Below are 18269 nucleotides of genomic sequence, written 5' to 3' on the forward strand. Positions count from 1 at the left end.
TTGGTCTTTGACGCACAACTGGCCATACTTGTCTAAATTGTTACACTTTTTTTAGTTGTTCTAAACCCAACTATTGAAGTGATAAATCCATTTGGCTATTTGTGTAGGAGAGGTTTTTTTAATTATACCACCCATGTTCAACTTAATAGGATTGGGGACTGAGAAGAGTTAGTACATCCCTCTCATTTTACAGATGAAGAAACTGAGGTCTAGAGAAAGGAAATAATTTGAGCAGTGCCACATAGTATGTAGCCCAGTCAGGATCTAAATCCAGGCCTTTTGAAACCAATTTAGTAGACTTTCTTCTCCATCTGGTTGGCTATGCCATCCAGAGAGGGCAAAACTGACTCAGGGGGTCACCATGGTGCCTTTAAGATAGAAGTAGAGGGAAGTAGGAGCCTGGAAAGATCTCACTTGGGTCTGTTTCTGAATTCCATCTGACTTTTTGTCAAGTACCAGTGGATTATAAGAAATGCATATGACTTTATGTTTAAAATAAAGGACACTAGATGGCAGGATTACTCTCTCAAGCTCAGGAGCTGCTGTTTTACTGGCATGTCCTAGAATGCCAGGAATGCATAGGAAAGGATCATAGGATCGTAGGTTTGAAGCTGAAATAATCATAGGAGCATAAAGTTAAAGTAGGAAGAGACCTCAAAAGTCATATAGTCCAAACCCCCAAACCCCTCTTTTTATAAATAGGGAACTGAAGCCAAGTGATGGAAAGTAACTTACCCAAAGCAGCACAGGCAGTAACACAGTCAGAATTTGAACCCAAATAGGTCCTCTGGGTTTCACTCCAGCACTCCTTCCACTAAACTACATTGAATGGCAGGTCTAGAAAGAACTCTAGAGATTTTCTTATCTAAAAGTTTAATTGCAAAAAGATAAGGAAATTGAGTTTCACAAAAGTGGAGGCATGGAGTTTTAGAGCATGAAGAAAGCTACCTACATTTCCTACATTTTGTAGATGAGGAAACTGTCAGTCATTAAGCACTGTGCTAGAAGTTAGAGTTTCAAAGACAACATTGAAACCATTCCTGCCCTCAAGGAGATTACATTCTGCAGAAGAAAAAGTGTAATGGGACTTGCCTGTGGTCATAGTAAAAAAAAACAAAAAAAAAAAACCAGGAAATAAAACTCATGTCTCCTGATTCCTGTTTTGCGATTGCTATCTCTAATTTGCCCTTCCATAAATAGTAAAATCCACAAATGAGTTTGCTGCAAGTTTTAAAAGTAGATGGAATAGGTGCATATGGGAAGGGATGGAGTTGCTTCACATAGGTTCCTGGCTTAAAGTATCTTGGTACTGCAAACACAATTGTCTATTATCTTTTCTTCTGTTTTAGGTAAAGAAGGAATGTCTAGTTCCAATAGACTTCTAAATGAGTACCTATGTATTTATGCAGAAACGAGTGACAGGTTCACTCAATGTCCTCTAGATTGGTTCTTACTGTACCAACTGATGATGCTGAAGCATCTCTCCGTACCATAAGAAGTATGGAACATAATTAACATAATTATTTAGTAATTGACTATCTTACAGCAGAAGGGAATAACTAAGCTGATGTGATGACTGTGAAGCATCACTGATGTTCAAGTCAAGACTAAGGAGATTTGGAATTGGACTCTTCCAGTTCATTACTATATGAGAAGCATAATTCGCCTAATTCCCACCTAATTGGTTATGCCAAAATATGAGATTGGGAGAGAAAATGTTATAGAGGAGCAGATGGAGGAATGGCATAGTTTATTTCATAAAAGCATCGACAAATAGAGAACAAACTCTTGGATAGCCAAATTTTAGATTGTGAAAGCTGACAGTCCGTCTTCATGAACACCTGAGACTATATATAGAAATGAAGGTAATTGCTGCTAAACTGAACAGAATGAAACCAAGATGGGTCGGGGAGTGTAGCGCCGGGATCCACAATAGACTAAATGTTGTAACATTACAATGGGATTCGGTTACGTCTTAAGAACATTATTGCAAGATCAGATAGGGTATTGGCCTTGGAGTCATAAAGACTTGGGTTTAAATCCTGCTCAAGATATTTACTAGCTATGTGACTCTGGGCAAATCACTTAACCTCTCCAGGCTTCAGTTTCCTTATCTATAAAATAAAAGAGTTGGACTCAATGGTCCCTTTCAGCTCTAAACCTCTGATCCTATGACCTTATGAAATGTTGGAGGTGGGTAGTGTTATGTGAGATGTGCCTGCATGCTGAATTTCCCCACTGGTGACTGTGATCAGCACCACTGTGCACTATGATGCCAAGATTGCATTCTCTTCTTAGGGCTTATGCTTTGACTGTGTCTCAAGGAAAGACCCCTTTTCCCAGAGGACCAACCACCAGTTTCCAGATTCATTGCTCTTTTTGCTGCTCTCTCTTTCTCTCTTTTCCAGAATGCAAATTTGGCCCAGTATGAAGCAGACCAGGATACCAGTTGGGGGATGCGAGGTACATGAAGTTAGGACGTCAGTGGCTCTAACCTAGTGTTTATTCTTATCTAGGGGAGAGGGGCTCAGTAACATATTTCCACAAGCATCATTTTGAAAACCCAGCCATCACTTCCTGAATAATTCAGAAGTTGATTTCCATGCCTAACTCTTGGCTCATTTCTCCTGCATCTTACCATACAGAATCAATTTGATTTTTATCTCTCCCCTTTTTGAGATACCCTGCTATCTCCCATTCTTGGATAATGCTGACTCTGTCCTAGCTTCTTAAGGGGTAACCTAGGCAGAAAAAAAAAATTGCTGTAATTACTACTGAACCACGTGACTCATACTAACCAAAATAATTATTTGATACCATGCATTTAAGCTCCATGTTGATTCCAGATCTAATTCAAGTGAGATTCTTGGTTGCAGTGTCTGACCAGACGAACTTCCCTTGACCATCAGAACTCTAAGCAAGGCTGCAGACAATAGTAATGGTAGTATAGAACTTTAAAGCTAAATCTAATGAACACTTGCTAAGTGCCTTACTATGTATAACGCATTACATACATGATTTTAATATAATCACACAACAGCAATGGGAAGTAGGTTATGGACTATTACTATCTCCATTTTACAGGTGGAGAATCTGAAATTCAGAGAAATTAAGCAACTTATCTAAGGAGGGCACAGCTGAGAAGTGTTGGAGTTAGGACATGAAATCCTAGCCCAGGGGTGGGGAACCTGAGGCCTCAAGGCCACATATGGCCTTCTAGGTCCTTGAGTGTGGCCTTTTGACCCAGTCTGAGTTTTACAGAACAAGTTCTTTTATCAAGGAGATTTGTTCTGTGAAGTTTGGATTCAGTCAAAGGGCCGCCCTTGAGGACCTAGAGGACCATATGTGGCCCGGAGGTCACAGGTTCCTCACTCCTGTCCTAGCCCTAAGACTAGCATTATTACTACTGTGCACTACCTTAAGCACCTACTATGTGCAAAGAACTGCCCTACTTAGAGGAAATATAAAGATAAAGAAGACATGGTCCTTGCCCCCCTGGAGTTCACCATCTAGCTGGGAGGATATGGTACATCCTCAGTAATCACCTGATGATTATAAGGCAAAATAAAATAGAATAAGAACATGAAAAGAACCAAGTGCTTTGTGAGGTCTGAGGAAGGAAAGATCATTTCCAGCTGGAAGAGGGGTTGAATGCTTCATGGAGGACAATGGCATTTGAACTGTGCATGAAGGATACTGAAGACTTCAATGGGCATATTTGGTGGACAGGGTAGGAAGACATTCCAGGTCTAGGGAATAAAGCAAGCAAAGGCTGAGGAAGGAAGGAACTGGATTGATACTGGAGGGAACATTTCACTTGACTACAGGGGAAACTGAGGCACACAGAGGTTAATCTGTTTACCTAAAGTCACTTGATGAGTCAGTCAGTAGCAGAGCCTGAACTAGAACCCAGGACTCCTGACTTCAAGTCATTGATTCTTTTCATTCTCCCAACACAGTACTTTCTAGTACTTCTTTACTGTGCGAATGCTTTATACTAGTCAATAGTTTTCACAACACCCCTCACAAGTTATGCCTTAAAATGCCCACTTCCCAGATGGGTAAATTAAAGTAGGTAGGTAGCTTTATCTACCTGACTCAGGCCATCAGGAGAAGACAGGGTTCGAGATGACAGATGCAAGCTCAGCAGTTGCTGGTGTCTCACTTGGTGTTCAGACCCCTGGACCATACCTTGTGCTCTTCAGAATTCTTGCTTGTGTCCCGGGGCCATCCCATAGCCTTATAGCACCAAGAATCAAAATTCCTTATCGCCAGTCATTTACGTCCATTTCTAGTGCTGTTGGACAGCTAACCCACCCAATGCGAAGATCCCAGTGCATGCAGCCATCTTACTGCATGATGGAATTGTGTTCATGAAGACACCACCTTTCAGAATTAATTGAGCTGGAAAACATAAATACATATTTTCTAAAATTTTCCATGGTCTCCTCCTCTTTTTCTTACAGAATACAAGGTAAGAGGGAACCCGGAAGGAGTGTCATGCCTGGCCAGGTTAAAAGGGTCCTTTTTTCTTGTTCTTACCCAGTGAAATGTCTATGTCAATTATGGATCCAAGTATGTATGATTCCATACCTCAACCATTTTTAAGTCACCCACTCTTTCCCTTTCCCACTTTCCCCATCACAGCCAGAGTTCTCTGAGTGAATCTGTTGGGCTCTTTCTTCTTCTCTTTTTTTTTCAACAACAGATTTATCCCTATGACATGCTCATCGTCACAAACCGAATTCGGGTGAAATTACCCAAAGATGTGGACAGGACCAGACTGGAGGTAAGAATGATTTTCTCTTTTGCTTTGTTCTGCCCAATGACGATTCTTATATTTTACCCTCTGTCATCACCTGAAAATTACCTAGGAAGAATTACCAGCAAATGTTGTCATTTTCAGCAAATGGTATGAGATGTCATGATGCAGAAGCCACAAAAGCTACATTAAATAGAGGAGTAGAAACCAGAATGAGGGAGGTGATAATCCCAGTGAGCTTTGCTCTGATCAACCCCCATCTGGACTTTTGTGTTCAGCCCTGCATGCCACATTTTAGGACATTGTTACTCTGGATGATTTTATGCCTATGGGATAGTACACTCTACCTTTGAGAGAGCCCAGAGAACAAGCAGGATAGTTGAGGAGACCCCAGAGAGGATTGGAGGCCATGCCATTCAAATAGGATGTAAAGAATCTGGGGATGTTTAACTGGGAGAGGAAAAACCTTGATGCGGGAAAGAAAAGGGGACCATGGTAGCTGTCTTCAAGTACTAGAAGGATTGTTATGTGGAAAAGAGAGGTTTTGTCACGTCTGACCATTAAGGACATGAGAAATAGAAAGGGGGGAAGCAAAGTAGAAGATTTAGGCTCAATTTAAAGTAAACTTTCCCAATAATTAGAACTACTAAAATACATTGGGCTCCTTTGGTAGATAGCATTTTGCCATTACTATAGGACTTTTAGCAGAGGCTAGAACACTGCTTGTCAGCAATATCATACAGGTGATTTGTGTTCAGGTAAGGAATGGTCAAGATGACCTTTGAGGTCCCTGCCAGCTGTGAAATTCTGTGACCCAGTGGTTTCATTTTTTGCAAAGTTATACTTCTCAAAGTGGTTTCCTGTAGCCCTGATTCAAATTTCTTCTGAAGTAATTTTTGAGAGGAGTAAAGATTTTTAGGAAAAATGGTTTCGATTTGTCTTGGAGCTTGGCTAGTGATAAATTTTTGTCCAAATATTAAAGTACCAAAAGGCTGGACTAAAGTAGAATGAGCACTACATTCGACATCAAAAAACTGAATTCACAACCTGGTTGTCTGGTTCTTTGATTTGCTAACTGTGGGACCATGAATATATGTCTTTTCTCCTCTGGGAGTCAGTTTACTCATGTGTAAAATGAGGGGGTTTGGACCAGAAGGTTTCTGAGGTATCTTCCAACTCTAGATCCCATGATACAACTGACTGATGTTAAAGGATACATTATCCTAGCGGCAAATATTTCTCTGGCTCACAAAGTATCTTTCCTCCCAAGAAGCCAGTGAGGTAAATAGTGAGACACGGTCTCTGAGGTTCTTTTAAACCGTGAGATACTGTGAAACTAAAGCCAAGCAAGGAAAGGGCCTTCTGACCCTTCTTCATGTAGCTAGCAAGCACAACCTGAATTCCCACCTGGGCCCTTGAATCCAGTGGGCTCGCCATGGCAACAGGCTTGAAATCTGAAACCATCATCTGGCTCCTAAACTGGGAGCTTGTTCTGAGATTCAAACTGGGTTTGTCTAACCTTTGCCCTAATCAGCCATAAGTCTGCAGTTCGCCAGCCTAGGCCCCGTTCCCCACCCCAATCCCATCCTTCATACCTTCTTTATAAATGTGAGTGAATATTTAGAATAAATAGTTGACTCTGGATCTAATACTTAATTCTCTGCTTGTCAAACTTTCAGCTGTAACATTTTGCATAAAGTCTTGCATCCAAGACTTGGGTCTAGTTCGTAATAGACTGGGGTTGTAACTATATTTAATTGTACTCAGTGACCAAGAGGAGTCAAGATAGCATCCAGAAACCCTGCCCTACTACTAGTCCATATAGGCACAATACCTAGATAAAGTGCAAATCTTTGTAGTTTTCAAGGCTTTACCTTTTTTTTTCTGGCTTTTTGGTGAGGCAATCAGGGTTAAGTGACTTGCCCAGGGTCACACAGGTAGTAAGTATCAAGTGTCTGAGGTCAGATTTGAACTCAGGTCCTTCTGACTCCAAGGCTGGAGCTCTATCCACTGTCCAATCTAGCTGCCCCGCAGGCTTCACTCCTAAATGGTATTTGTTCATTTGTTCATTTTACAAGGCTTCTAAATGTTCACCATGGTTCTAGTTAGTGTTCTAAGTATTAAATACAGGAGTGAAGGCAAGCTGAAGAGTAAGATTATCCTGTTGAGATTCTGGGAGAATGGTGAATCTATAGACAAAGGGGAGTTAGGAAGAGAAGCCAATTGTAGGGAAATAATAGCACTATAATCCTTCGTGTTTATATGCTATTTTAGTTTTATAAAACAATTTCATATTCAATGTGCCACTTGATCATAATAATAGCTCACATTTAAGATTTACAAAGTACTTTCCTTACCACAACCCTGTGATACAAAAAATATCTTCATTTTCTCGATGAGGAAACTGAGGCTCAGAGACATTAAAGAAAGACTGAAGGTCTAGCCAGAGCTAGAATATAGATTTCCTGAATTCCAGCCTAATGGCCTTTCCTTTCTGTTTATGGTGGATTTCTTTTCATGAAAAAATCTCTATATAAAGGCCCCATATGTAAGGCAACCCACCCAACATGAGTCACCGAGAAATGACGTCCACCTCCCAACCTCCCACCCCGAAACAGAATCCTGTATTAAAAGCATTATCATTATATAACCATGCATTTTCATTGGTAAAGCCTGGTTGCTTTTGTGGGATGAGATAAACTCTTCCTGGAAGTGCCCAGAGGGGAAGTCCTAGTGATTCTTTTTTTTAATTAAAAGGAGCTTTTGTCATTCATACTACGGGTGTTTTAAATGTGATCACGATTGCTTGGAAGAACCGACTTACTGATCATAGCACAGAAACATAACAAAAAATCAACACCCTCTAGTGCTCTGTCTTCTGGGGAATGAAGCTGTATAATCAGGAGAAGATCCAATTATTTTTTCTTTCCTCATTGTTCCTCTAAGCAATGAAGTAGTTTAAAAAAAAAAAAACCTAATACATTCATTACATTTTTTTTTAAATTCACTTTAAGGGGCAGCCAGGTGGCTCAGTGGATAGAGCACTGGCCCTGAAGTCAGGAGGACCTGAGTTCAAATCTGACCTCAGACCAAACACTTGATGCTTAACAGCTGTGTGACCCTGGGCAAGTCACTTAACCCCAATTGCCTAAAAAAAAAAAAAGTTCACTTTAATATTTCAAGGTATCACAAATCCCTACAAGATATACAGCAATTTTTGAGGGCTTGCTCAAATTATAACTATGCCATAATCAAATATAACCATATCTCAGTAAGAAGAAGAAGAATGATGAAGAAGAAGAAGAATTATTTATGTAGTAACTTAGGTGGAGCAGTAGAGTGCTGGACCTGGAGTCACGAAGACTTGAGTTCAAATCTGGCATTAGACACTAACTATATGTGTGACCTTAGACAAGTCACTTATCCTCTGTTTGCCTCAGTTTCCTCAACTGCAAAATGGGGATGATCATAATAGCACCTACCTTGCAGAGCTGTGGTCAAGATCTAACAAGATATTTGTTAGATCTTAGCACTTAGCACAGTACTTGGCACATAGTAGATGCTATATGAAACCTAACTATCATTATGATGAAGATGATTATACATTATTTCTCTTGATCCTCAGGCTAGCCCTAGGAGGTAGGCCCCATTATTATCCCCTGTCTAGGGATTGATGAGAAAACAGAGGCTTACTGAGGTTAAATTAGTGGGTTAATAAATACCTGAGGCAGGATATGAAGAACACAGTGCCTGGTAGATAGTAGGGTGCTTAATAAATGCTTATTCTTTTCCCTTCCTGTAGCAGGTAGTACTTGAACTGAGCCTTCCAGGAAGCTGGGAATTCTAAGAAACAGAGGTGGGATGGGAGTGTCTCCAGCCTGGGGACAACTTGTACAAAAGCACAAAATACCTTCATATTTCCAATATGTTGCCAAATCTTGTCACTAGTGGCACAGTGGGCCTAGAGTGCACTGGGCCTAGAGTCAGAAAGACTGGAGTTTAAATTGAGCCTCAGACATTTACTAGGTATGTGATCACTGTTTGCCTCAGTTTCCTCAATTATAAAATGAAGATAACAGTATCCACCTCCCAGGCATCAAATGAGCGAATAATTGTAAAGCGCTTAGCATAGATAGTCTCTGGCACATAGTAAGTGCTATATAAATACTAACTATTATTATTATTATTATTATTATTATTTCTTCCTTCATTCTGTACACTCATACAACCACTACCCTAGTTCAGCCACTCATCGCCTCATACCTGGATTATTGCAGTAACTTCCTAGTGGGTCTCCGGGCTCCAAGCCTTTCGCCACTTTTATCCACCTTCCACTGGGTCGCCAAAGTGATTTTCAGAAAGCACAGCTGGGACCATGTCTCTTCCCTATAAGTCCAATAAACTCCAGTGGCTCCCTGTTACCTCCAGAATCAAATTTAAAATCCTTTGTTTGGCTTTTAAAGGCTTTTACAACCTGTCTTCCTATCTTTTTTTCTTTTTTATTTGAGGCAATCAGGATTAAGTGACTTGCCCAGGGTCACACATTTGACTAGATTTGAACTCAGGTCCCTCTGACTCCAGGGTTCATGCTTTACCCACTGTGCCACCCAGCCCCCATCTTCCTATCTTTTAACTAGGACTTCAAGGAATCCAGGGAGGTCAGTGGTCACGATGGAGGAGGGAGAAAGTTCCAGGCTATGTAATCTTAAGCAAATCCCTTCACTTCTGTCTGCCTCAGTCTTGTGACCTGTGAAAAGGGAGAGTAGAACTAGATGACCTTGAAGGTCCCTTCCAATTCTAAATCTATTATTATATGATCACAAACAGACTAGCAATCCAGGTGGTCCTTTCTTAAAGTGGGCTTGATAAACAAACTAGCCGTTGAATAAACACCAGCAGTTTTCTAAAGCCCACATTAATTATAAAATATAGTACTTAATTACTTCCTCTAGTGCTATAGAAACTTCAATAGTACTTTACAGTTTACCAAGCATTTTTTCCCCAAATCCTCATGAAGTTATGTGCAAGTATTATTATTACCATTTTATAGATAGAGAAAATAAGGTTCGGGATTCGAGATGGAATGTCATGGATAGGGAACGTCAGGTAGGCCAGTTTTATTGGAACATAAAGTACATGAAGAAGAGTAGTGTTCAATGAGCTGAGAAAGAGAGGGCTAGAGCCAGATTGTGAAAGGCCTTTAATACCAAATTTTATAAGAAGTATTGTATCCTAGTGGCAATAGAAAGCAACTGGAGCTCCTTTGTCGATAGTCTAGCCACTCCCGATCCAGAACAAGAACACATGGCTTGGAACGTGGTCAGCATTAAGGCCAAGATCAGGACCAAGATTGTTTGATTGAGTTTGGAATTCTTTCCACTATACTGCTGCTGCCTCTCTTTCTAGTGATGGCAAAAATGCCTATTTCTATAGCCCATTCCTTACAATAACTAGGTGAGGTGGGTTGCATAGGTATTATTTTCCCCATTTTTACATACTTTCTGCAAAAATGCTGGATAAACCACCCCCACCCCACCATTCTGCAGCCATGTCTATGAGGGAGTGGCAAAAGGGAGAGTTGTTTTCCACATGATGGAACTGAGGGAAGAAAGGGGGAGGGGAGAGAGAGAGAGAGAGAGAGAGAGGAAAGAAAAGAAGGCAGGTAGGAAGGAAGGAAGGAAGGAAGGAAGAAAGGAAGGAAGGAAGGAAGGAAAGAGGGAGGGGGAGAGAGAGAGAGAGATTGATTGGTTTTAGAATGTGCCCAAGAGGAGCATTAATCATTCTCTGCAAGACCCCAAAGTTAAAGAATACCTCCTTTGTTAATACTCATCAGACTGGTTAGATTAGAAAGTGTGAGAAATTAGAAACTGTCTCTAGCTCCTCCTCCCCCCTGAGACCTGTCAGTGATATGGGAGGGCCAAAATCTAAATTACCTTTGGAAAACCCAGTCTGACTTATTCCTGAAGAGTTGGATTTCTCTTGGTGAGAACCGTCAGTCACTTTATGCAGAGTCTACAGCCGGGAGGACTGTTTGCCCAGGAGGTAGGGGAGAGAAGAAGCATTGTTATAGTTCCTACTCTGTGTCAAACACTATGCTGAATAATTTACAAATGTCTCATTTAATCCTTACAACAACCCTGAGAGGTAGATACTGTTATTATTCCTGTTTTATAGTTAAGGAAACTGAGGCAAACAAAAGTTAAGTGACTTGCCCAGGGTCACACAGCTGTTAAATGTCTGAGATAGGATTTGAATCCTGACACCTAGGACAAGTAGGTAGCACAATGGATAGCATGCCAGGCCTGGAGTCAGGAGGACCTGAGTTCAAATCTGACCTGAGACAACTTGCTAACTATGTGACCCTGGACAAGTCACTTGACCCTGTTTGCCTCAGTTTCTTCAGCTGTAAAGTGAGCTAGAGAAGGAAATGACCAAAAAAAACCCAGATAAGTTCATGAAGAGTCAGACACGAGTGAAATGACTGAATAGCTTCGTCATTCCAAGCCCAGAGTGTTCTATCCCCCACTCGACCAGCTGCCTTTTGAGAGGAAAGTACCCTGGATTTTCACTCTGGAATGTTGCTTCAAATAGGGAACCTGCCACTTAGTGTGACCTTGAACAATTCAACTGATATTTCTTGAGTGCCTACTTTGTGCATAGAGCTATGCTAGTAACAGGGGACACAAAATTAATAAATGAAGTTTCCCAGAAGAAATGGATAGTCTACTGTGGTAGCAGGAGGGAAGGCAGGGATAAAGCATATTCTCAAGTAAGTCAATGTAAGTCTATACAAAGTTATTTCAAGAGCTAAAGAGTTCTAAAAACTGGGAGGAGGGGAAGAGGAAGAATCATAAGGCATATTACGTTCTCCAAGTTATGATTTTTAATAATATTTTATTTTTTCCCCAATTACATATTAAAACAATTTTTAACATTTTTTAAAGTTTTGAGTTTTTAAGGAAACTAAGGACTCCCTAGTGAGCAGGGGGATGCACCCCAGACCACAGGCACAGCTGGAGGGCCTCGAATGATGTGCCTAAGGAACAGCAAAGGGGACAGTTTGATTAGAAGAAAGAGAAAACAAACCACTTCCTGTCCCTGGGATCCATTGTCCCGAGGCAATTGGATTAGATACCACAGTTTCTAAGATCTTTACCGGCTCTAAATACATTTGCCATTCCCCTAGGAATTTGAATTCCCCTAAGGTGTGGAGGTGTCCAGGAAGCAGTTCAGGTGTTGAGGAATGGGGGTGGGTAAGAGGCAGAGAACTATGGGGAAAGGCCATGGTTACCCAGATGAGAGGAATGAGTCAAGGCTGTGGCCTTTCTTATCTGATCTTTCTTGGTTTTGAGCCAGAGCCCAGAAGAGTTGGGCAGGATTAGGTAATAGTTCCTTGGAGCACAAAGCCGGGATCTGGCTGTTAATTCACTTGGGTGACTTGAATAAATTGTGGAAAGTAGGAGCAGGCTTGGGTCACCCCAACAATCAATCCTTAGTGAAGTTAAGCAATGATTGTGCAAAGTGTAAAATGCTGCCTCAGGGTATCCAATTTTGACTTAGATTTGAAATAGGATGTTATGCTCTACTTAATTTCTTTAATACACAAATCAGAGCTAAAAAAAGGGTTGTAGTACCTAGAACCTAGAATGTCAGGATTCTAAGAAATCATCTAGGTCAGGGTTGGTTTGATTTCTGTGTCCTTTTGGACCATTTTGGCTAACTGGTGAAACCTCAGGACTTCTCAGAGTTACCTTTTTAAATGAACAAAATAAACTACATAGGATTACAAAAGAAAACAATTATATTGAAATACAGTTATAAAAACACATTTTAAAACAAGTTCATGGACCCCAGCTTTAAGAACCTCTGACATAGATCAAACTCCTCCTCAGTTTCATAGAAGAGGAATTGAAGGCTGGAGAAGGGAAGCCTTATGCCCAAGTAAGAGATAAAGTTCTTTTAAGAGAAAATTATTCAAATTATTACTTTTTGTAAGGAACAATAGATGACAAAAACCTCTGTCATTTGCTCTCTCCCCACCCCCATCATCAGAGACTTGTAACATTGGCCATCTTACCTCACTGTTTACATTGCTGGATGTGGAATTTTTATTTAAGAAGTGTTTAGCTGTTGGTAACAAGAATTTTGTTTTCCCACCAATCTGATTTCCTAGCTTTAGATGTGTTATCTCAATATAACAATGTCCCTAAGTCAGTGATACCATCAATGCCCTGGGTTTAAGAATCTGACATGTAATCTGCACACACCCCCCCCCACCTTCCCTGCCAATCAAGGTTCCCCAAAAGGCTTTTCAAGTAGGATTCATCGTCTGAATTTGATCCTTGAACTTCTGACCTTATTTACAAATGCTTGGTCCATAGACGACTGTCTTCTTCTGGGTTTTAACCTAGTCTTGTATATTTGTTATAGTTTTAAGACATGATGGCAGCAAGTAGAGGGGACCAGGAAGGAAGCTGGTCTAGAATGGGGTGAGGTATGAGAACCTTGTGATATGGGAAACAGTTGAAAGAACTAGGGATACTTAGCCAAGAAAAGAGAAGACTTAGGGGAAGGGTCATGATTATGATTTTCCAATAGCTGAAGGATCTCCATAAGAAAATGAGATTAGACTTGTGTTTATCCCCAGAGGCAGAACTCAAAGAAGTGGGTGGACAGTCCAATGAGATCAATTTTGACTCAATATAAAGGAAAATTTCAGGACAATTAGAACTGTCCAAAGGTGGGATGGACTACCTCATGAGGTAATTAACTCAGCTTCGCTGAAAGCGTTTAAGCAAAGGTGGGATGAACACTTCTTGGAAATATTATAGAGAAGATTCCTGCATCCGGTAGTTGAACTAGATGTCCTTTGGCCCTCAGTCTGAGGTGGCACAGAGAATAGAGCACTTGGCCAGGTTTCTGAAAGACCTGAACTCCAGTCTGGCCTTAAATATTTATTAGCTGGGTGACCCTGGGCAAGTCACTAAACCTCTGTTGGCCTCAGTTTCTACTGTAAATTGGGGATAATACAGCACCTACATCCCAGAGTTGTGAGGATCAAAATAAAATAATATTTATAAAAGTGCTTAGCACATAACAAACACTTAATTAATGGCAGTTTCTTTCTTCCTTTTTTCCTTCCTTTCTTTCCTTAATGTTCCTTCAATTCTAAGATTCTGTAATCCAGAGTGGTGCTCTTATAAGAATGAAGATATTAGGTGAACAGCAAACTCAGGTGTTCTGACCAGTGGTATCAAACTCAAATAGAAAGGGGCTGTTCATAAGGATCCCTGCAGGTCATGCTGACTTAGAAAACCACATGTTAACATTACCTATGTTCTATTGCATTTTTATTTCTTTTGGTAAATGTTCCCAGTTACAACTTAATCTGGTTAGGCAGACTGGGGACAATGTTTGACACTTCCGTGTATATCAGTCTGAAACAATTGTTTTTACTTAAAAAAAAGGCATTCAAGATGAGAACTCCTTTTGTGAATCTGGTATAAAGTGGGTACCATATTTTTCAAAGAATATTGACAAACTAGAGAGTATCCAGAGAAGGGCGGCCAGATGGTGAAGGGCCTCAAGTTCTTGCTATGTGAAGATAGGTTAAAGGAACTGAAGATGTTTGTTCAGAGAAGAGAAGAGTCATGGGAAACAGGATAGTTCTTTTTAAGTATTTGAATGACTGTCAGGTGAAAGAGGGATTAGGTTTGTTCATCTTGGCCTTGAAGGGCAAAAATAGGAAATATCAGTGGAAACTGCAGATAGGCAAATTAATACTCCACATATGAAAATTGTGTCTTAATAATTGGAGTGGTCAGGGGACAGCTAGGTGGCACGGTGTTTAGAGCACCAGCCCTGGAGTCAAGAAGACCTGAATTCAAATTCGGCTTCAGACACTTGACACTTACTAGCTGTATGACCCAGGGCAAGTCACTTAACCCCATTGCCTAGCCAAAATAAATAAATAAATAATTAGAGTGGTCAAAAGGTATAACAGACTGCCTCAGGAGGGAGTGGGTTCCCCATAATCAGAAGGTTCCAATCCAAGATCAGTGGGCCAATTGGACAAGATTACAAAGGACACTCTTGTTCGGGCACAAGTTTGACTAGTGGCGGGTAATGGCAGTTCAGAGTTAGCTCTATTGTTTACCAAGTACTTTCCTTGCAGCATCTTGTCAAGCAGGAAGTGCGGACATCTCACAGATAAGGAATCCTAGGCTTCAAGAGGTGACTGGACTTGTTCAGGCTCACACACTAATAACAGAATTGGGAGCTGTTGTTGTTTGTAGAGGGGATAGACAGAAAGAAAGAGAAGGATCTCAGTCTTTTTGCAAAAATAAGTAGGATACCTATCTTTCTTTAAGACACCGAAGTCTCTTGCTACTGTCTGAAAAAACCCAGTCACTTCTATACGTGTTTTTAGTTTTGTTTCTTAAGCTGTAAATCTTAGGATTCTCTGACTTGCATGGACAAAAGTTGTGAAGTTTCCAACAGTGTTTGGGATCTCCCATGGCAGGCAGTCTTCACTGGGACAGATTCCAGTAGGCCTTCAAAAATAGAGTTTGTACCTGACTTGATTCTCCTACTACTTCCTAGGTTTAACATCTTTATCAGGATCAGTTGCATCAGTGTAAATGACCTGGCCTGTAGGTATGTTTATAATGCTTATCTGTCACTGTTCCTTTGAAGCTGGGATCTAATAGGGGAGAATATTGCATTACTCTGATCCACCCCACTCCTTCAGGACATTTTCCAGCCTTCTTTATGCCCAAGACTTAACTGTGAGACAAAAAAAGAAGAAGAAGAAGAAGAAGAAGATGGAGGAGGAGGAGATAAAGAAGATGATGAAAAGAAGAAAAAGAAGAAAAAAAGAAGAAGCAGCTCCTCTGGGCTTAGAGGGGAGTAAAGGAAAGAGGTTTCAGCAGTGAAGTGTTGGGTCTTCCTCCCTGCTTTCTAAAGAGGAGCTTGGTTCTCCATGGTTCTTACCCCTTCTCTCCTCTCTACCTTCTGACCCTACTTTCATCCAGTCTAATGGCTTCAATGAGCATCTCTGGGTGCAGCAAAATACATAGAATGCCTGGGCTCAAATCCTGCCTCAGACACTTACTAGCTATGGGGCCTGGACAGAACACTTTAAATTCTCATTTTCTCAGTTTCCTCAATCTATAAAATGAGAATATCAACAGCACCCATCTAATTGGGAGGTTGTGAGGGTGGAGGGCAGCTAGGTGGTGCAGTGGATAGAGCAACAAGTCTGAAGTCAAGAACTTTATGAGTTCAAATCAAAGCTAACTAACTGTGTGACCCTGGGCAAATCACTCAACCCTGTTTGTCTCAGCTCTTCATCTGTAAAATGAGCTGGAGAAAGATGTGCAAACCACTCCAGTATCTTTGCCAAGAAAGCCCCAGATGGGGTCATGGAGAGTTGGACAGGACTGAACAACAACAACCATGAGGATGAAATGGGATAATGTATGTAAAGCACTTTGCAAATGTCATCATTGTTGTCTGTATTTCACAATCTCCCCACTGAGCTCCAGTTCACCATTTCCAACTAATTTTTGAATATTTTTATCTGGGTGACCCCCCTGGCAAGACCTAAAATTGACCCCATCCAAAACTTCAACTTATTATTTTCCCCCCCAAAAAATGTTCCTAATCTTAATTAAAAAGAGGAGTGCTGAAACTAGTTTCCTTCCAGGTCCCCAGGCTAGAACCTTCCTGGTTATCTTTGACTCTCACCAGATTCCGCCCCATTTAATCAGTTACCAAGCCTCCAAAATATCTTTACAGATGGTTGGTCTGCTCACATTTTCACTGCCCTCAGCTCTTTTCTCCTATCACTTCCTAGCCTAGCCAGTCACCTCCCCACCCCTTTCTTCTAATCCTTCCCTTCTCCAGTCTATTCCACGGTATAAATCAGCACAATGTTTAGCACACAGAAGGTGCCTGATCGAAGAAGGTGCTTGTTGACTTGATTTTACACAGATGCCAGAGTAAGCATTATGATTCGCAGACCTGACCATGTGAATGAGATTTTCCTGTTCAGACACCTTCAGTGACTGCATATTCCTTCAGCTGGCATTTAAAGTCCTTCACAAACTATATCCAGCCTAGCTTTCAAGCTTTATCTCACATTCCTTTTTGCACACCCAGTTCTAATCAAACTTTACTATTAGCTGTTCCTACCCTCATTTTTGTGCATTCATGCATCCTGTCTCCTAAGCTTTTAATTTCTTTCATTTCTCCTCTCTGCCTATCAAAAATCCTTTTCTTCTATCAAGTCCAAGTTAAAGGACCATCATTTCCATGAAGACTTTCCCAGTTTCCCCCAACTCAAAGTTATCTGTGTTGTGGTGACTCTTCGTGACTCCATTTGGAGTTTTTTTGGCAGAGATACTGAAGTGGTTTGCCATTTCCTTCTCCAGCTCATTTTACAGATGAGGGAACTGAGACAAACAGGGTTAAGTGACTGGTCCAGGGTCACACAGCTAGTGAGTATCAGAGGCCAGATTTGAACTCTGGAAAATGAGCCTGCCTGACTCCAGGTCCTGGTGCTCTATCCGCTGTACCACCTAGTTGTCTCAAGTTAAATGCAATGGCTAGTCCAGAGGTGGGGAATTTGCATGTGGCCTAGAGGCCACAGGTTCCCCATCCCTGGACACCCTATTATCCCTTTACAAAGGTAAAGGAGTTCTTTCTGATAGAATTATGTGTCTCCAAAGTGTAGTACTCCTCCTGCCCCCACTTCCTCAACTTGGCACTCACAAGTGTGCATGTTGGGTTCCCAGTGAGGTAACTATGGATTAGTACTGTTGGGGAATTCCTCAACCCAGAAGGCCTGATATCCTCATTGGCCCACTTGACTAGAGGCCAATAAATCAAGAAGAAAGACTAAAAGAAAAAAAGTTTAACTTGAGCAGATGGGCAGTTTCCAGGTGGAAACTCCAAGGAACAAAGGGAGATATGGCCTTAGAGTGAAATTACTGGTGGCAAAAGGAGGTGAGGCTGCTCAGCCACTCTCCCTATGGGGGAGGTGAAAGAGGGCCAGGATTTTGAGTGATTTGGGGAAGAATGTCTTCACTTTTAGACCATGTTAACCTGGGGTCTCAGCTTTGTTCCAGTGGGGATGTTTTCCTCTGTAGCTAATCCCATTAGAACATTCTGGTGGGGCAGATTCTATTGAATCTGGTCAGAATACCCAGGTGGGGCTGATAGTGGAGGCCTCCTTCCAGATAAAATCTGCCAGCTTATCCTGTTGCTGAATAAAATACAGATTGAGGGTCTGCCTCTATTTGCACACATTTCTTTGACTTCAAAGGCCACTCACTTTTCTGTGAAGTAGTTTTCTCCTCATTTGTCAAAAGAGGGGGTTGAACAAAGTGACCTCTATGGTCTCTTAATTTAAACGTAAGGGCTACTTAAAAAGGAACTTTAATAATAATGATGATAATAGTAACTAACACACACACACACACACACACACACACACACACACACA

General features: G+C 41.1%; 1 protein-coding gene across 8 annotated transcripts in view; it reads left to right on the forward strand.

Annotated features, from left to right (window-relative positions):
* ABLIM2 (actin binding LIM protein family member 2) overlaps nucleotides 1-18269 on the forward strand; it is a 301430-nt gene that overhangs the window by 272386 nt on the left and 10775 nt on the right. For 3 of the 8 annotated variants that reach the window (XM_027836365.1, XM_027836364.1, XM_027836366.1), the window contains 3 exons: nucleotides 2409-2463; nucleotides 4467-4474; nucleotides 4709-4789. In XM_027836365.1, coding sequence (XP_027692166.1) covers nucleotides 2409-2463; nucleotides 4467-4474; nucleotides 4709-4789 — 144 coding nt within the window. Of the gene's footprint in view, nucleotides 1-2408; nucleotides 2464-4466; nucleotides 4475-4708; nucleotides 4790-15364; nucleotides 15419-18269 lie in introns of all 8 variants that reach the window. The other 5 variants (XM_027836368.1, XM_027836371.1, XM_027836369.1 and 2 more) reach the window with 3 other exon arrangements.

Source organism: Vombatus ursinus, unplaced genomic scaffold, assembly GCF_900497805.2.
Source record: "Vombatus ursinus unplaced genomic scaffold, bare-nosed wombat genome assembly UNPS02014818.1, whole genome shotgun sequence".
Taxonomy (NCBI): Eukaryota; Metazoa; Chordata; class Mammalia; order Diprotodontia; family Vombatidae; genus Vombatus; species Vombatus ursinus.